Source organism: Hemitrygon akajei, chromosome 10 (genome assembly GCF_048418815.1).
Source record: "Hemitrygon akajei chromosome 10, sHemAka1.3, whole genome shotgun sequence".
Lineage (NCBI taxonomy): Eukaryota > Metazoa > Chordata > Chondrichthyes > Myliobatiformes > Dasyatidae > Hemitrygon > Hemitrygon akajei.
The window spans coordinates 166,818,705-166,839,641 of NC_133133.1; the positions used below are offsets into that span (position 1 = coordinate 166,818,705).

The 20,937-nt window shown below is 41.3% G+C and overlaps 1 protein-coding gene across 2 annotated transcripts in view; it reads right to left on the reverse strand.

The window, feature by feature from the left end:
• The window catches only part of slc6a15 (solute carrier family 6 member 15), a 53,467-nt gene extending 37,882 nt beyond the window's left edge, over positions 1-15,585 (reverse strand). Inside the window, exons 1-3 of one of the 2 annotated variants that reach the window (XM_073059632.1) lie at positions 15,397-15,585; positions 6,165-6,623; positions 4,762-4,919 (exon numbers count right to left, since the gene is read on the reverse strand). In XM_073059632.1, coding sequence (XP_072915733.1) covers positions 4,762-4,919; positions 6,165-6,456 — 450 coding nt within the window. In that variant the 5' untranslated portion in view covers positions 6,457-6,623; positions 15,397-15,585. Of the gene's footprint in view, positions 1-4,761; positions 4,920-6,164; positions 6,624-13,752; positions 14,256-15,396 lie in introns of those variants that run through there. The other variant, XM_073059633.1, reaches the window with a different exon arrangement.
• Between the last annotated feature and the right edge of the window lie 5,352 nt (positions 15,586-20,937).

Consider the following 20,937-nt stretch of genomic DNA (forward strand, 5'->3'; position numbering starts at 1 on the left):
ACTAAGTGTGGTCTACCGATCCTCCAGGTTTGGGGGTTCAGCTCAGGGCTAACACCTCTGAATGGTAAAACAGCATTGTTACAGAAACAGCAGTGTAGAAACCTTCTACATCTGAGTGTGACGCTATTCCTGAGTCTGCACCCGGGACTTGCATGACTGACAGTAGTGAAAACTGAGAGGAAGCTACTGACATGATGAAGGAAGTCCTGAACGTCACCAGAAATGGAGGACCGTTGTTGCTGCACTAAATGCCAGCAGCATAATGGGCAGCAGAGTGAGAATAGATTGCAAACGTGTAATGCATTCACGTCATATTTCCTTTGCTGAGGACTTAGTGCTTGTTAATTTGAAGTTCAGAAGTTAAGCTTATAACTAAATATTCTATAGTTTGCCAGTATCCTACAGCAGTTTCTTTCCCTGTGAAGTTTGTCATTAAGACTTCACCATAAATCATAGGGTGATTATCAACTATCTTGATGCAAAAGCATTAAAAAAACTACATTGTTTAATTAATGATTAGTTATTAAAGGAGAAAATCTATTTTAAATGGGAGTGATCTTTTATTACATAAGAGAAAATAATATTGTGTTTTTATTAAAACTGCATCGATTTAAAATGCAACAATCTAATCAAGCACAGAATTCATGTTCTAAATATTATTTCTGACTTATTTATCTATTAAACAATGTAATCCTTGTTTTTTTTGTATTTGCACAATTTTTTGACTTGTGCACTTATGTTATTGTGTTTGTGTCATTTTTTATTGATTCTATTGTGTTTCTTTGTACTTACTGTCAATGCTCGAACAAAAATGAATCTCAGGGTAGTATCTAGTGACATATATGTACTTTGATAATAAATTTACTATGAATTTTTGAAGATTTGAAAGTAATTGAGCACGTGAAAGTCAAAAAGAAATGTGCCAACATGGAAGGCATTGTGCACATTATACATAAGCAGCAATTAACAGATATAAGTACCAATACTACTTCAAAAGCAAGCTGTTTTCTTATATAATTCTTGCAGTACTATGTACTGTATTTTGGGGCACATTTATCATACTTCTTGTTCTGAGCAAATCTCTGCTTCATTCTTAAAAATGATTTCTGAACTGTAACAATCTTTCTGTAACTTCAAAAATTACCAAGGGTAATTTCTGATTGATTTCAGGAGATGCAAATTTCAGGAGAATTAATTTCTAATTATTAATTTTAGAGTCGTTTGAAGGGGTGTCAATTCTTTATGTCAGGAATTCTAACAAGCAAAAAGAAGGCACAAAAGAAGCTGGGTCCATGAAATAATAGTCATAATTACAAATTTTGCCTCTGTGTAGTTGTACCCAATGATCTGCTGACTCCATTACCTTCTCTGATGTGGCTTTAATGACATCAGAGGCCATTGGTATGTTTCAATCAGTACCCAGAATTCAGATTCATCCTGCCCACACCACTGGCCTGCTGCTCCCTGATACATCAAATTACTTGGTATTCTCTCCCCACCAAATTCCCCAGCTGATTAACAGGAAAATCTGGCTGGCATGCAGGCTGGAAATGTGTTTAACACAGGTTAAGAAAGCAGCATCAATTAACTTCTCCAATGTATTCAGGAAATACGCTTTCTGTGCTTCTCATCCTAAAAAATACAACTGGTGCTCCTCCATCCACTGGGTCTCCAAAGGTGGGAACTGGAGTATTAACAAGATGGCTACAGGACCTCACACAAAATGTTGGAGGAACTCAGCAAATCAGACAGCATCTATGGAAAGGAATAAACCATCGACGTTTGGGGCCAAGACCCTTCATCGGTGCTCACAAAGTCCTCTCCAGAATTTTGTGTGTGTTGAATTTCCAGCATCTGCACATGTTCTCCTGTTTCTGATTACAAGACTTGCTAGAAGTGCAGTGTGTTCTAGATCTGAGTGGAATGGGAGATTTATGGTGATATTATTTCAGTGCAAAGCATAAGCTTAGGATATTTAAAAACACAAAATGCTGGCAGAACTCAGCAGGCCAGACAGCATCTATGGGATGAGGTAGTGACGACGTTTCAGGCCGAAACTCTTCGTCGGGAGTGAAGTAACATGGGATAGTCGAGGGGGGGATAAGAAGTGGGGGGAGGGATGAAGTAGAGAGATGGGAAGTGATAGGCTGGAGGGAAATTGGATAGGGGGAAGGTGGAGAATTATGGGAAATAAAAGAGAAAGAAATGTAGGGCTGGGGGGAGATTATAGTGAGGGGCGGAAAGAGAGAGAAAGAGAACCAGACTAAAATTATAGATAGGGATGGGGTAAGGGGGGGGGGTGCAGAGGGTATCAACGGAGGTCTGTGAGTTGAATGTTCATGCCGGCAGGTAGGAGGCTACCTAGGCGGGAGATAAGGTATTGCTCCATCGAAGGTAGAGGAGGCCATGGACAGACATATCAGAGTGGGAGTGGTCTGTGGAGTTGAAGTGGACATATCAGAGTGGGAGTGGTCAGACACAGAATCTGCAGAGACCCATTTTGAACTCGTCTGCCACTGAAGTGATGTGGAAGAAAATTACCCATGAGTAGATGGATTGTATAAGAAGAACATGTGCTATAAAATATCAATTAGGTGCCAACAAAGCAACCTGTAGTAACTTGCCCCTGCTTTTCACCATGTTCCCACATGTGACTTGGAACCCAGCCTGAAATTCTTTAAAGCACTGTTCATATAGAAATGCTGTACATGCCCTTGCCAATCTGCTCCTCGTTGGATTAAAAGCAGGAAGAGGGAACCACTGCAGGTCATTAGGTGAGACGTGCCAGCAGCACCAATTCTCAGTGTTGATTGCAAATAGGGAATGAGGCTGCACCAGCTGCTGAGTGTGATGCAGGGCTGTCAGATCAGTTCCCTGGGCTTCACATGCTCCGTGTGAATGGGACCATTAGGAAGATTGCAAGTTTCAGCTTGAAGCTACAAATTGGCAGCTCTGGGAACCAGTATGCATGTCAGGTGGAAAGAATAAAGCCTTCAGAAAGCGTGGTTTTAAAATAAAGGCGTGGAAGCAAGACAACGTGAGAATTATTTTTACCTTCCAACATTTCTCATATACGTTTGGTAGACTACAAATAGCCAGCCAGTCATGGTTTATTCAGTGCAGTGACAGAAGTGCCTTAAATTGCCATTAACAGCTTGCCCATAGAATACATCACAGACTATGCCAAATTTGGATTAGTTTCTGATCCTGTTGTGTAACAATCCTGGTAAACTGAAGACACCATTAGACATAGGAGCAGAATTAGGCCATTTGGCTCACTGAGTCTGCTGCACCATTCTATGGCTGATTTATTAACCCTCAACCCCATTCTCCTGTGTTCTCCCTTAACTAAAAATGTGGGAAGTAAAGGACTGCCCCCATCCCTAGAGGATTAAAGACTGAAATTAAATACATTAGGTAGTGTCTTAAGGTTCTGGGAAGAATTGAAGAGGAAGTGTAATTGTTTTTGCTTATTTGTTCTTCATCATTATTATGTGCCATGCCAAGAAGAAGTGGTTTGCCACTGCCTTCTTCTGGGCAGTATCTTGGCAACACGGGTGACCCCAGCCATTACCAATACTCTTCAGAGATTGGCTGCCTGGCGTCAGTGGTCGCATAACCAGGACTTGTGATATGCACCATCTGCTCATATGACCATCCACCATCTGCACCAATGGCTTCACATGACTCCAATTGGGGGAGGGGGGGGAGCTAAGCAGGTGCTACACCTTGTCCAGGGGTGACCTGCAGTCAAGTAGGAGGAAGGAGTGCCTTACTCCTCCTTTGGCAGAGACGTATCACCACACTGTTTACTTGTTATTGCCTCTTACTAGCTGCTATTAAACACCCTCTGGCCTGTTGATATCTATATGGTTGAAACTATGATTGAAATGCCTGGTGCAGTGCTTACTCCCAGTAAGCTTTGTTTCACAGAACAATCTTTTTGATTTCTAGATTTCTATATTGCGTCAAGGTTTTTCCTGTATTCAAATAGTCAACTAGCAAAACAATACTAATTTGTATGGAATTATGGTACTTAGCCAAATTGCCTACATGTACTGTTGATGGTGGTCAATGTTGGTAGAAATAATGCTGAAGAAGCTTTAGACTTAAACCATAAACCATGGTTTTGCTTTTGGCCAGTTTCATCAGTGTATTCATATTTTCATTGTATTTTACATTTCATTTCTGGAAGACCAAGACTCAAAAATGTTGCTTCTTCAGACAGTATTATTTCTGGCTGCTACCTCTTTACAGCAATTTGCTTTTACCATTCGAATAATTGATGTTGGAAGGCCAAAGATTGCAAACCAGCATTTCCAGTGACCTGACCCTGAAGAACCCTAAGAAATTGCTTCTACCACTTTGTACAATGATCTGATTGCCAGACTAGAGCTTGCAAAGCTAATAAACACACAAAGTGGGTTCAATTACTGTTTAGAATTATCTGTAATTGTGAGCAACTATGAACATTATTGTTTCATCTAACAAGCTCAGAGGGGAGAAGCCATGAAAGAATGAAGCTGTGTTTTGACTTCCACGTACTTCCAAGAACTTCAACAATATGCTAGAATGGTTTAAAACATCGTGGTGTGAATTGCTTCTTTCATTTGCAAATGCTCACATGATTGGATCTTGAAGAAAGAATTTCTTTCTATTTACATAAATGGGGGGCTAGAAAGATTTCCCCAGGCATTGTTAACACATGCTTCAAGAAATTGCACAGAAAAGAAATAGCAGTTTTTGAAAGATTCAACATACAATGCAGCTGGAAAATCCTATTCCACCCAGTCGTGGGCTGATGTAGTTCCACACACCGATACTGCCTCGCCTGATTCTCTGACCCACCGCAAGTTCCAGGAAAAAGAGAGGGATGCCAATAACAAGGAGCAAAATCAAATATGGCACGAGGTAGGCACCTGCAGAAAAGACAATGTAGATTTGAAAACCTACTGTTGGCATTTAGATTGCAGGTCAGATTTAGCTGATTTTTTTTTACAACTTCCAAAGAATGACAGTTTATTTATGAAATATATCGATGCCAATTCATTAAATTTCAGATATTCTGTTCAAATTGACTGAGATTTAGTCAGTTAGGACCAAATACTTTATTCCACATTTTCCTCATTAAAAATAATTGAATTTAATGCGCTGCTATTCGATGTGACATGAATCCCCTTAATTATGTGCGTAACAATTCCTGAATGTGCAATTAAGTCTCAGGGTGCAACACAGAGAAATCAAATCACAATGAAGTGTATGCCTGTCTATTGGATGTGAGGTCCATGATGAACTTCTTAGCATTAGGAATTAACATAAAACACAAAAACCAGACAATTCATAAATTGATTCTATTAAATTGTCCAATAATAATTATGAACATGATAGGCTGATAGTGATTCTCCAAATCATTAAGAAACCAGCTGATTATATGGAAAGAAAACAACCATTCTAAATGTAAAACTAAGTGTTGCTGGTAATTGTAAAGTTTTGAAACTTATTTTTCAGCCCAGTCAGGGTTGCTCACCATGGTATCTGACTGGCAACTGAAAGTCAAATTTGGCAAGAAATTAATGTACCGTGACCTCTTCGCCCCTGAGGCCTGATATGGTCATTCTGTCAGAAACCGTGGTAATGGTAGAACTGATAGTTCCTTAGGAGGACTGGAGTGAGGAGGCGTTTGAGTGTAAGGAAGTCAAATACCAGGAGTTGATAGAGCAGTGCCAGAGACAGAGGTGGAGGGCACGAGGTGAGCCTATTGAGGTGGGGTGTAGAGGTTTTGCTGACTGCTTGCTGTGCAGATCACTCTCTCTCCTTGGCATAATGGGGGCTACAAAGAAAAGAGCCATCAGGACTGTCACAGAGACTGCTGAGCGAGCCTCCAGACGGCTATGGATCCAGAAGTGTGACCCAGGGGCCAGTGCTGCTGGGACACAATCCAGAGACTGATCAGCCCTGGCTGGGTTGCCTGGGCGACAATGTCTGATATTGAAAGACCCAAAATACCTGATGATTCAAGGTTAAATCACTGATAATGTGTCTCAGCACATCCCCGGATGTATCTTGGTGTCTTAAATCTAACCTTGCCTCCTTTCAGAATTTTACTATCATTACGGTTTATTAGCTATAAACAGATGGTGATCATGACCACAGTGTGTCCTTACCTCCACCATTTTTCTGACATAAGTATGGAAACCTCCATACATTGCCTAAACCAACAGAGAATCCGACTTGCGCCAGAATGTACTGAAGTTTATTACTCCAGGCAGGCCGTTCATCATCGGCATCAAATCCTTCTTCAATGTCCACATCTTTGTCAGCAGGCGAATCATCTACATATAACGCACTCTTTTTAAACTGGTTATCATTCATATCCTCATTTGAAAGAAGATCTTTGACAGACTCTGTGACATCTTCATCCAGCTCTCTCTTTGCAACTTTGCTATTTTTAGGCATTGGAAAAACCGGACTGCAAATTCTGTAACACTCTACAAATGTCCAGCAAAACTTTCAGCCACGAGTAACTCGAGGTCAGGCAGGTAAGGGAGGAGCCCAACAAACAAATTACTGGAGGTCTCTGGTGAATCTGCAGTGAATCTGATGGAATATTCTATGCTTCAAATCTGTTGGGAGAGAACATTTAATTTTGCTCATCAGAACAGCAAAGTTTGAGGCTGTAATTGTACTAACATTTCCGAGCTTTATCATTTTATATATAATAATTAATTCTTCTTCTTATTATTGTTATTAGTATTCATGAAATTAGCTGCAAAGTAAGATCAGTGAACATTTCTTCCCCACCATTTTTTTTCCAGGTATTCAAGAAGGAAAACTTAAGTTGAGCTAAGGGATAAGGGCAGAGGAATATAACTTATGGCAATGGAAAAAACATGACTACAAGGATAGCTTATAATTTGGCAAAAATCATGAGTCCCAGAAGGCCTACTGAAAGCTCCATTCCAAATAGCAGACTGGAGAAATGCAGGCAAAAAATGGAAAATGCACATTCGGTCCCATTACTCATTCTGAGTGATCTAAGTTTATTGATATAAGAAGATAATCTCCATAAAATAAATATATCACCAATTAGTGACCAGCTGCATTTATCATAGAATCAGAATCAGGTTTAATATGTCATGAAATGTGTTGCTTTTGCGTAGCAGTACATTGCAATACAGAATAATAATAAAAACTGTATTACAGTAAGTATAGATTTAATTTAACTTTTTAAAAATATATAAGTAGTGCAAAAAAGCAGTAAGATAGTGAATCCTGACGAAGGGTCTCGGCCCGAAACGTCGACAGTGCTTCTCCCTATAGATGCTGCCTGGCCTGCTGTGTTCCACCGGCGTTTTGTGTGTGTTGTTTGAATTTCCAGCATCTGCAGATCTCCTCGTGCACGGTAGTGTTCATGGGTTCAGTGTCCATTCAGAAATCTGATGGCAGAGGGGAAGAAGCTGTCCCTGAACAGATATTCCTGATAGATGTAAATATCTAGGAATATCTAGGATGACATGGGTCACAGAAATTTGCATTCAATTTAGCATGTAAGTGATCAAATTCTGATTATAAGGAACATTTAAAAAATTTTATATTGATAAAATGAGGGTTCTGTTTTTCTCATGAATACCAACTGTATTTACCTGAAAAAAAAATCATCTGATCAAGGCAACTTCAGGAAAACAAATGAAACAGATATTTTGGAACTATCTAAACACAGGACATTGTATTTGTTTGCTTGCACAGTAAGATAGCACAGCTGTGGTATGGGTTTAAAATTATGATAATTTCTCAATAATTTCTGTTTAGGAACTGCGATAAGCATCAGAGCTAGTTGTTGCAGTCAGAAAGCTTACAATTATAACAGCTAAAGAAAATAAAAGCTGTATTGTGTAACACTGCTGGCGTAGCAAATTCTGGGCAAATTACCTCAAAGTTACAAAACAAAATAGAACTTGCTAACTCAGTGAACTACAATATTTATAAATAAATTCCTTTTACAAGGTCCATACAAGACTTGTTTCACTTAGCATCTGAAAGGTGGGATAATTCCACTATGTCAAAGACTTTTTCAAAGGGACAAAATAACAAGGATTCTATTAAATGCATGGATATACTTAGGTTGCTTTCACCAGAACTGCAGAGGGTGAGGAGAGGTTTATAACACTTTGAGATTCAGGGATAGAGTAGACTGCCAGTATACTTTTATCCGTAGTTGAAATGTCCAATTCCAAAGGGTAGGCCTTTAAGATGGGGGGGAGGGGGGGGGGGAGGTCAAAGTAGATGCGTAGGGCAAATTATTATTTATTTATTTTTTACACAGAGATTGGTGGGTGCCTGGAATGTTCTGTCGTGGTGGAGGTAAGTATGATAGAGATCTTCACAAATAACGTGCACAAATAGAATATGGACATTGTGTTGGAAGAATGGATAAGGTTAGCTGTGCATTTGATTACTCATTTTATTCATTTAGTACAGTACAATGGGCTGAAGGGCCTGTCCCTGCGCTGCACTGCTCTATATTATACGTTCTGTGATCCATTGTTAAGTTACTAACATCCTTTATTGCAAAATTAGTAAGCTTTGGTCTAAGCTAGTGGTCACCAATCTGTCGATCGCAATCAACTGGTCGATCTTTGAGACCTTCCCAGTAGATCCCGAAAAAAAGAAAAATAAATACAGATACTGTTGAGAGATTGTTTCCGGGTAGCGGGGTTTTAGTTCCGTTCTTTCTGCCCAGTGAGCATGCCTGTAGCTCCCCCGCACTACACAGTGTACTTCAGTGGTCCCCAACCACCAGGCCACAAGGAAACAATACGAGTCAGCTGCACCTTTCCTCATTCCCTGTCAGCCCACTGTTGAATTTGAACCCACGCGAGGTCATCAGTCGCCTCAACGCAGTGATACCCTCGTGCCAGTGTTCGCCTCGCGCGGCCGGTGAGAACTGCCGATGCTACTGGCCTGGAGCGTGGCCGGCGGGAAATGCCGTTGCTACTGGCATGGAGCACGGACAGATGGGTGTCACCTCTACACCTGTTTAGCACACCAAATGTTCTTGGGGAACCCGGTGCTAAAATATTCACAGACGACCTAATTTGGGCTCAGGGTTCCGAAAGTATCAGAGCAGCTACTTCGCTGCGATCTGCTGAAACAAACTTCTGTCAGCCGATAGATCCTACAAGGGGGACGGGTGCGCACCCTGTCGCTCTCCTCGCTCAGTTGGTCACTCTCCCCAGACTGCAACTGCCATGGCCGCGGTATGGGGACCTCCGCCCTGGCCTTGTCCTCTCACCCCACCCACGACCAGCCACACCTGGCCAGGGCAGCGGGCAGGCAGAGGCTGGAGTTCAGGCCGCACTTAAAGACGAACCCACTGAGTTTTTTAAGCGATAAAAACGTGAGCAGCGCGGGACAGAAGCTAAGTGCCGAGAGTCGCGACAACTAAATTGCGGAATAGACTGGACATAAGGAACCTGCTTTGAGTATCACTGTATTCCTGTCGTGTTTAACACCTGCTCTCCCCCGTCGGCCGGTCTGCAAGAATATTGTCAATATTAAACAGGTCTGTGGTGCAAAGAACAGTGGGTACCCCTAGTGTTTATGCATTATTTCTACTTACGGGTTGTGGGGGTTTTATTTCCGGTCTTTTCTGCTCCAGTGCGCATACGTGTAACCAATCGATCTGTGATTGATCTCGCCTTTCATTACAGCTGAGGTAGGGGATCCCGGGCTTAAAAAGGTTGGTGACCACTATTCTAAGCAATCTCCGCGGTGTTTAAGATACACTTTCCCCAAGGAAATACAAACAGTTTTGAAATAAATGTAAATTTTCTAACATGGTGATATTTTTATTGAAGCATAAAAATAATTTTGCTAATGACAATTTTTTCCATTTTACTGGCAGCCAGTTCATAATTTTGTCTTAGGCTTCTGACTAAATGTAAAAAGGTTTCCCATTTTATCTGTACCTACCTAATATCGTCCAAAGTATAATCTCTGTTTATTTGCCTTGTTAGCTTGCTGGGGTTGATATATTAAGTCCAGCAAAATTAGTTAAAGCTTTCACAACATACAGGGATGGAAGGATTTGCATTCAGTCAGATGACCTCTCATTATCTGTGGAACCACTGTTATGAACTTAGTTTTACTGAAACATAACTTGCCTATTCAAAATTATAGATAACTACCGGGGTTCATGTAAATTTCACGGTGATATCTTCACTTGAACTCGCGCTTGATATTGACATTTATTTTCAGCCAGGGTTAATGTTAGTCAATATTAAGATTTAAAATGTGCTAATTTTTTTCAGTGTTGTTGAATTGAAACAGTTCATTCCAATATGCTGCTTTCTCCACCCCCCCCCCAAAAAAACAAGCCTAAATGTAGATCAACTTGACATGGTTAGAGAGTGAAATAGGTGCCCCTTTGAGAAGTAGTAGAATAATGAATATGTGGTACGGGAATAGTAGTGAGATCACTTGAACTGAGTATGGTGTTCCCCTCAGGGATTATTCCCTAAATCCATATGTGGCAGAGATTGTGGAATTGAGACAGGGAACTCCACTGGCTAATAAAATGGTGTTTTGTGATCAATGTACCCAACCTTGGGGTGCCACAGTAGCGTAGCAGTTAAGATGACACTATTAGAGCTGAGGGCGTCACAGAGTTCAGAGTTCTGCCCCAGTGTCTTCTGTAAACGGTTTGTGTGTGCGCCCTGTAGAATTCACGGGTTTCTACCAGGTGCCCCAGTGTCCTCCCACACTCCAAAGGTGTAGCAGTTGGTAGGTTAGTTAGTCATTGTAAATTGTCGCGTGATTAAGCTAGGGTTAAAATCAGGGGTTGCCTCCAATCCAGCACAAAGGGCCCGAAGGGCCAATTCTGCATTTTATCTCAAAATAAATAAATTCTAATGGTGTCCCTTTGTTCCTGTGTTTTACTCGGTGGAAAATTGCTCCTCTCCTCTCCTTAGGACAGGAGGTTTGTAGCAGAAAATTATTTAATTTAAGAGTGCTTTTGGAGAGAGATTGTGGGAAGATATTGAGACCTCACAGAAGCACGTACAACTGAAATTACTTATTTTAATCAAGAATTACCACCAATCCATTTCAACCACACTACCAAACATGTAAAACATGCATTGACATGATGATTATCACTCTCATTTCTTTCAGGTTCAGAACACTGGAAACAGTTAAAATTATCTTTGCCTCTGTTATTAAACGTGGGTGGTTACTAGCCGTTGGTTGCACTCAAGTCTCCACATTCAGATCTGCTGATATTACTGTAGCTCAATGTAAAGAGGTGATGTAAATGGTACAGTATATATATTTAGTGCCATCAACAAAAGGCAAATATCTCTCCCACAGGCTGAGAATGAATTCATAGGAGATGATCAAGATGATTTGATAGAGATTCAAGCTTTGGAGGAGTTTTAATGAGGTTTATAGTTTAATAGCTCCATTTAAAGGAGAAATATATGCAATATACATCCTGAAATTATTTTTCTTTGCAGAGATCCATGAAAACGGAAGAGTGCCCCAAAGAACGAGTGACAGTTAAAATGTTAGAACCCCAAAGACCCCTACTCCCCCTCCCATGCTCAAGCAGCAGCAAAGCTTCAACTCTCCCCCACCCCACCCAATTCCACAAAAAAGCATCAGCACCCTCCACCCACCGAGCAAGCAGCAGCAAAGCCCCCAATAAAGACCATAATTCACAGTACGACAAAAACGAATGGTTCACCCGACAATTTGAGACAACACAGTCTCTCTCTCTCTCTCTCTCCCTCCCTCCCTCCCTCCCCAATAATGGGAAAAAGGGGTGTTCCCTTTCACAGCAAGAGGGGAGACATAAACAAAACAACTCACAAATTACATGAAATCCATTTCTGTTGGATGGGGAGTCAATTAACAGAAGACACATACTTTAGACTGAAAAAATTGGAAGATGTTTTTTAATTTTGCAGCAGTATTCTGGAGCATGCAACGTTCTAAAAGAATTTAGACTGATACTGCTTTGTTATCTGGAGACACAAATGCCTACCCATGTTGGAATCTGGACTTATAAATGAGCTGTTGGAGGAACTCAGCTGCTTTATGTTACTTTGTAAGAGCCTTGAGAAAAGTAAATGCATTTTTAAAAAAGTCTGTGAAGAGCAGGTATCCCCACAGGGGTTCCAAACCTGGGGTCCATGGACCCCTCAGTTAATGGTAAGGTTCCATGGCATAAAAAGGGTTGGGAACCCCTGTACTAACTCTCACATTAAAGTATTTTCACTTATGATTCCAACTATTTTGACATAATTTTATGGCATGCAATAGAGTAGATTGAAGTAGAACAGGTCTTCCAATAAGGGATAACTTTAGCCCGGAACAACTGAAGTCTGGTGATCTCTGCAAACCCATCCAATTTCTTTGGATATCCCCTGTCAGATGCAAACCCACTTCCAAATGGTGTACTTGTAAATATGGTCCAGATAGAGAGCCACTCCTGGATTCACATCCTCAGATAGAGGCAGGCCATGAGATTAGGCTGTTAGAGTAAAAATATTATGGATCTTTGACTTTCTAAGTAGTCATGGAATGTATCATAATGGCAAACCATTAGTAAGACTTCAGTAGAAATACTGTGCTGAGTTCAAACCTTCACACCATGGGAATGATATCAAAGCTTTGACAAGGATATAGGGGAACTCTCTTATTATGGTAAGACAGCCCTCTGCAGAGAAATAAAGCAGAGATTACATGGAATGTTAGGGGAAAATGTTTGGGATAATGCTTCTATCAAGAATTGAAATAGTTTCTATTGACGGAAGGTTGGTTATCAAATGACTCGGATTTAAAATGGTAAAATATTCAGCAAAAACTCATGACCACATTTTAATGCAACAAATTGGTATGATCTCACATGATCTTCCAAAAAAGTAAGTCTCACGTACTGAAACAGAGAACAATGGACTAGTTGCTTGGCTCCTCAGTTGGTGAGAGGGAGATCTGACTGACATTATTCTGCACTGGGATTGTATGAAAGTGACCCATTTCTTTGCCTCAGACTCTATATAAACTGTATGTCAATCCAGTTGGAACTTCTTCTGAGAAACAATACCCTCATTGCTCCAAGCAAAATATAAGATTTCAATGTTGAAAAATAGTGAATTTATTTCGTAACAGTTCCCCTGATTCCAGGATCAAAAATTGCAACAGCATTGGAGCTATACAAATGACTTTAATTTTTAGATAAATCTTATTTCCTAAATGATGTTTGCTTCTGTTCACTCCGTAATGGGACAAACATCAGTTTCCGCACCGCACACAGAATTAGTTGTATAATTTACAACACGCATCATTGATGAATCATAGTATTTACTTACAGATCACTTAAATAACATTAAAAAAAACTTCTATAATGGTAATATTTTAAATGTTTAGTCACTAAAGATTCGGCAAGCAACTAATGCATTCAATGGATTCAGTTATCTTGACGGCGCCAGTTATTAGGACAAACTGAGCAGCTTGCATAGTTTGGTGATTTCGAATCGGGAAAAAAGGTTAATAATGACCATCTGACCTTCAGACCTTGCTTCCCCAATTAGCCAAATGGTTTAATCTCCATATTCCCGCAAGGATAAACTGGGATTCTGCCTCACGAGTCTGATTATTGCTGAGTCACTGGACCGGAGGAGTATTTGAGAGCCGAATCAAACCTCGCAAATATTCTATTGTTTAGCTGCGGCAAATTTACCCGTCGCTTACCCGGCCAAGGGTTAACGTCCATACACCGTCAGGAAAGTTATTGTTTTCAGACGCAACGTCTCCTCCAGCATCTGCTGCAGTTCCGGAGAGCGATGGAACGGACGCACTCCGACGCCTGCCTGCCTGCACCGAATCAATAGTTCTGACGGTGAAGAGGGAGAGCCTGTTACCGCAGTGCGCGGAAAGGTCCTTTTCTCCGGCATCAGGCTGCCCCGTGGAACAGGAACGAGATCCGCTGCACAACGCCGCGACACGCTGCAAAGATTCGCCTGGCACCTGCCCGACACATTCAAGCATAAACCATCTCTTTTTTATTGAATTGTGGAGAGGGGTACGCGTTGCTCTCCGCAGTCCGGTCCACCACCACTTAACGAGGCTGCCGATGCGCGCACGGATTTCTTCCACACGCACCGAAAATCCGTCTGAGACCTTCAGCCTCGACAGGGGATTTAAATCCCGCACAGACGGATAATCGCGGCTGGTGACCGCGTCATGGGCTCCCGGAGACTGTCCGCGACAAACCAAAGGGACACTAACAGGGTGATATTCCCCAGAGAGCCGGAAGAAATCGCCGGCCACATTGGACAAGTGTGGTCCGGACAGTCTGAGGGGAGCAAGGGGTGGGTGGGGGTCGCGCTGATCGTGGGAGGGACTGGAATAACCTTGGGTGGTAACGTCAAATACACCCCGTGCAGAACAAATACATCGCAGAATATATGAACAGATAACGTGATTACACTGCCGAGCAAATAATTCTCTCTCTCTCTCTGATCCTGTGTTTATACCCGCCCACGTTTGCATGTGTTTCTTTGTATGTCAATATGTGATTTATCCCTGTCGTTTGTCAATGTAGATCTATTTTGTGTAATTTTGTATGTCCATTTTGTTCATATGTATATCTGATATTGTTATGTGTGGCTGTGAATTTAATTCTATGCGTTTATTTACATGGTTGGGATAGGACACCAGGGTGTGTTGCAGCATGCACGTCGATGTATTCGGATCTGCAGGTGTATTTGTGTTTGGGTTGATACATTTTTGCGTTTGTGGGCGCACGGCGTTTGTCTCCGTACGTCGATATTTTCGTGTATGTGTACATATTCATGTCTGTGTCTGTGTGTGTGTGTGTGTGTGTGTTGTGTTGTGTTGTGTGTGTGCGACAGCATTGTGAATATTTGTTGTGCGTTTGAGTACTAAGAGGGCTGAGGAGATAGAGCCGTCACTATAAATTTGCATACAACTCCAAACATACACAATCATCTCCAAGGTACCTAATCTCTCGACATCTCGCCCGTTTTACCAAGCCATCGAGTACACATGCGATTATTCCGCTGGGCTGTGTTTCTCTCTCCCTCCCCCCCCCCCCCCACCCCCGAGAAAAACATCGTTTATTCCCCTGTACCCAATAAATCGAAATCCTGCAACGCATTGAAAGGAATGCCGTAACAACCTAACGGGCTCTTCGTGCGATGACAACTGAATATTTTCTTCAAAAATTCAAATACACAAACTCGATTAATTTACTCCACTCTCATGAAATCAGAATGCAACCTACTTATTAAGCATTTCAAATTATAACTACGATCCTTCTAAAGCAGAAAGCGATTTTTAATCGGAGGCTTCAAAATAGACGTCTCGTCTTACCTTTCCAGAAATAAAATCGTTTAATAGATGGCGAGCGTGTCGAGGCACTGCTGGATGATCTGATTCACGGTGCTACGGAGCTGGAGAAACAGCTCTCATCCGATGAGAGGGTCGAGTGTTTCTAACAGAGAACCACACCTTCACTGAACTCCAACCCCCCCCAGAGTGACGACAGCCATCAACATTCTCCGTTCATTTAAAGGGGAATGCCTTGAAATTGACTACGAGTATCCCAACCAATGATTGTTTCAAATGGCTTTCAGTAGAGATTCTCCCAGTTGCATCGAATTACTCCTGCATCTGGATTAAACCATTCTGTTGACTGGTTAGCTCCGATTTGGCCACATGGTTAAGGTTGGATTGTAGTAACTTCCACCTTAATCCAGCAAACGTTGAGTAAAATACAAGGTCGGAATCATTTCCTCGGACATCAAAGTTCAGCTATTTTACTAATCTCAACAAAAATTTATTCTAAATTTGCAAATTTTAAATTGACTGCTGCTAACACACTGAGAACTGTTATCTTAGAGATTAGGAGCAGTGGAAATTCTCCAATGGAAATCTCACTAAAGTCAACATTTAAGGAGAGAAGTTGACAGAAAATGTAAATTAATCAGGGTCCATCGAGACATTTAAGCCTGCCCAAGATGACCCATTTAGCAAGATCTATAGGTACAGTTGCACTTTAGAACAAATGCCCCGCAGCACTAAAACAAGCCCTTCGGCCCATCTAGTCCATGGCAAACTGTCTAATCAAATGCCATTGACTTGCACCTGGAACATAGCCCTCCATGCCCTTACCTTCACGTAGTTATTCAAATTTCATGTAAATTTTGAAATTAAACCTGCATCCACCATTTCAGTTGTAACATAGAAACATAGAAAATAGGTGCAGGGGTAGGCCATTCGGCCCTTTGAGCCTGCACCACCATTCAGTATGACCATGGCTGATCATCCAACTCAGAACCCTGTACCTGCTTTCTCTTCATACCCCTGATCCCTTTAGCCACAAGGGCCATATCTAACTTCTTCTTAAATATAGCCAATGAACTGGCCTCAACTGTTTCCTGTGGCAGAGAATTTCACAGATTCACCACTCTCTGTGTGAAGAAGTTTTTCCTCATCTCGGTCCTAAAAGGCTTCCCGTTAAACTGTGACCCCTCGTTCTGGACTTCCCCAACATCGGAAACAATCTTCCTGCATCAGGCCTGTCCAATCCCTTTAGAATTTTATACATTTCAATAAGATCCCCCCTCAATCTTCTAAATTCCAGTGAGTTCAAGTAACTTTCCAGTAAAACTTCAAAGAAGTCTAATAAGCACAAGGGATTCTGCAGAGACTGGAAAATCCATCCAGCATTTTGCTTGTTTTGTTTCAGAGAAGTTTAATTTGTTACTAGAGCTGGGCCTGCAACTAGCATCCTCTGGTCCACATATTTCACTGAGGCGGGAAAAGTCACCACTACTGTACAGTTTCAATGTCACACTCTCAATTGATGGATGCAAAGAGGATTTTGGCAAGGTCAGCCAACTTGAATACACTCCCTTTTAAGACACTGATGCCAATGTTCCCTTTGTCAAGTAATTTCAACCTAGGGAAACGGTACGATCTTCAGCAGAAAACTGAAAAGTTCTACATGTTACTCAGGGTTATTAACCACCCCAGGAGTGTAAGGTATTAATTCCAATCATGTGGTGGTGGACAAAAGTAAACTCTTAAAAACTGATTTGAGTAACAAAGCTATAAAGATACATTACTTCCAGTATTTTCTGATTTTATTTAGGATTTTCAATACCTTCAATATTTTGCTTGGGGGGTAAAAAGCCATCACTATTTAAAATTTGGTTCTTTCATTTCCAATCCTGTCATGGTCTCCTCTTCTCCTATATCATGATAGCCTTCAAACTTATGTTCAATTCTTTAGAATATCTCTGGTCTGACAACTTCAATTTTAATCACTTCACTGCTGGTGGTGTTTACCTTTCATCAAGTCTGACTGTTGCAGCTACAATAGCAATTGATACCTGTATTTTATCATGATGCAAGATATTTATAGCCCCAGTCAAAGTTCAAAGTAAGTTTTATTATCAAACTATATATATATACATATATATGTCACCATATACAACCCTGAGATTTGTTTTCTTCTAGGCATACTCAGCAAATCTATAGAATAGCAACTATAACAGGATCAATGAAAGATCAACTAGAGTGCAGAAGGCAACACACTCTGCAAATGAATATATAAATAAATAGCAATAAATAATGAGAACATCAGATAATGAGATAAAGAGTCCTTAAAGTGAGGTCATTGGTTGCAGGAATATTTCAGTGATGCAGTGAGTGTAGTTATCCCCTTTTATTCAAAAGCCTGACAGTTGAAGGATAGTAACTGTTCTTCAACCTGGCGGAGTGAGTCCTGAGGCTCTCGTGCCTTCTACCTGATGGCAGCAGCGAGAAAGGAGCATGTCCTGGGTGGTGGGGATCTCTGATGATGGACGCTGCTTTCCACTGACAGTGTTTCATGTAGATGTGCTCAATGGTTGGGAGGGCTTTATCTGTGATGCACTGGGCAGAATCCACTACGTTTTGTGGGATATTCCATTCAAAGGCATGGTATTCCCATACCAATCAGTGATGTAATCTCCACTACACACTTATAGAAGTTTGTCAGTGAGATCATTCATGAATTCCGTGTCCAAACTCTCCAGCTCCCTACCAATTGCTCTTTCTTTTAGATGTTTAATAATTATCATTTCAATTAACATTTGTTTGTCATACCAGATAAATACCATGTGGCTCATGTCCATGTCAAACTTTAATGCCCATATACACTACTCCATCATTAACCCTATTGTATTTCCCCCAGGATTCTAACACTGACCTACCCACGAAGGAGGATATCTAAGCAACCAGACAAAGTTCACGAGGTTACAGGGAATATGTACAAACATGGAGGACCAGGAAATCAGTGCTGAGTGCATAAATATTTGAAGGCATTTAGAGGTCAAGGAGGAGGAAGTATTAGGTCTCCTAATGAGTATTAAGATGGATAATTCCCTAGGGCCTGATGGGATTTACCCCAGGTTATTAATGGAGGCAAGAGAAGAGATTGCTGGGGCCTTGACTAGTACCTTCATGTCCTATTTAGGCACAGGCGAGGTCCTGGAGGACTGGCAAATGGCTAACGTTTTACCTCTATTTAAGAAGGGAACAAGGGAAAATCCTGGGAACTATAGATTTGTGAGTCTCAGGTCAGTTGTAGGAAAATTGCTGGAGAATATCCTTAGGATAGGATATATGAGCATTTGGAAACACATGGCCAATTTAGGGAGAGCCAGCATGGTTTGGTGCGCGGCAGGTTATGTCATAACAACTCAATGGAGTTGTTCGACAAGAGATTATTGAAAGTAGAACAGTGACTGTTGTCTACATGGATTTTAGTAAGGTATTTGACAAAGTCCTTCATGGGAGGCTAGTCCAGAAGATTAGAATGCATGGGTCCATGGCGAATCGGCCACTTGGATTCAGAACTGGCTTGCACATAGAAGACAGAGAATAGTGGTCGAAGGGACTTAATCAAGCTGGAGGTTTGTAATTCATGGTGTTCCACAGTGCTGGGATCTCTGCTGATGGTTGTGATGTATAAAAATGACCCAGATGAAAATGTAGATGGGGGAGATGTTTGCAGATGATACCCAAGATTGGTGGAGTTATGGACAGTGTAGAAGACTGGCAAAGAATACAGTGTGATATAGATCAGTTGCAGATATGGGCCTAGAAATGGCAGATGGAGTTTAACCCAGATAAATGTGAAGCGTTGCACCATTGTAGGACAAATGCTGGGAGGACAAGACTCTTAACAGTGTTGATGAGCAAAGCGATCTTGGAAACAAGTTCAACTCCATGAAAGTAGCCATACAGTTTGATAATGTGGTTAAGAAGGCTTATGGAATGCAAGCTTTTATTAGTCAAGGCATTGAGTTCAAAAGCCAAGAGGCTGAGTTGCAAAGTTATAAAATTCTACTGAGACCACATTTGGTGTATTGCATACATTTCTATTCACCCCATTATAGGCAGGACTTTGAGGCTTTGGAGAGGGTGCAGAAGAGGTTTACCAGGATGCTGTCTGGTTTAGAGGGCATGTGCTATCATGAGAGGCTGGATAAACTTGGATAGTTTTCTGTGGAGTGCCGGAGGCTGAGGAGAGATCTGATAAAAGTTTATTAGATTATGAGGGGCCTAGATAGAGCAAACAGGGAGTATCTTTTTCCCAGGGAAGAAATGTCTAATACCTGAGGGCATGCATTGAAGGTGAGAGGGGCTAGTTCAAAGGGGACGTGAGGGATAGGTTTTTTACTCAGAGCGGTAGATGACTGGAACGCACTGCCTTGTATGGTGGTCGGGACAAATACTTTAAAGGCTTTTAAGAGACATGTAGATAGGCACATAAATATGAGGAAGATAGAGGGATATATACATTGTGTAGGTTGGAGGGATTTTTTTGGGGGGGTGGTTGATTTACTTTTTAACTGGTCCAACACAACATTGGGGGCTGAAGGGCCTGACTTGTGCTGTACTGTTCTAAGTTCTATGCAAACAGCATGGACATCAGAATCTGCACTACTATATCCAAATGTAGCTTTGCAAGAAATATTGTATGATGATATTCCTGCAAATTGTCTTTGGGCATATGCGTATTACTTCGTTAACATTGCTCTTCTCACTTTCCACTAAACTTTGTCCTTTTGCCCGTTGTTTGCAAACATCACACTTTCTCTGCTTTAAAGCAAAGAGTTGCACCTCTCTCAAATTGTATTGCATGGGTTTCTACATTTACCCCAGCCATTTGTTGCAACCTTGGGAAAGGACATTAAACACTTCACCAGTTTCTGATTTTGCTAACATCATTCCCTTTCCAGTAAAGGCTATGAGATCATCACCTGTTCGGTCCTATGGACGTTGTTGATGATGTGTTCTCTACTTTTGCTTAATTATGTCAGAACCTTTTATTAACACTGTAATATTGGCTGCCTTATACATATTAATTTCTTACACATATCCTCTATACATAGGTAGGAATCTCAGTAGTGCTATGTGGGAATTAATTAATCAATTAATTTTTAAATTGAGATTTGGAGTGGAATAGGCCCTTCCAGCCCTACAAGCAGTGCCACCCAGCAATCCCTCAAATTAATCCCAGCCTAATACATCAGTCAATGAAAGCAAGCATGCAGGTACAGCAGGCAGTGAAGAAAGCTAATGGCATGCTGGCCTTTATAACAAGAGGAATTGAGTATGGGACTAAAGAGGTCCTTCTGCAGCCGTACAGGGCCCTGGTGAGACCCCACCTGGAGTATTGTGTGCAGTTTTGGTCTCCAAATTTGAGAAAGGACAGTCTTGCTATTGAGGGAGTGCAGCGTAGGTTCACAAGGTTAATTCCCGGAATGATGGGACTGTCATATGTTGAAAGATTGGAGCGACTGGGCTTGTATACACTGGAATTTAGAAGGATGAGAGGGGATCTGATTGAGACATATA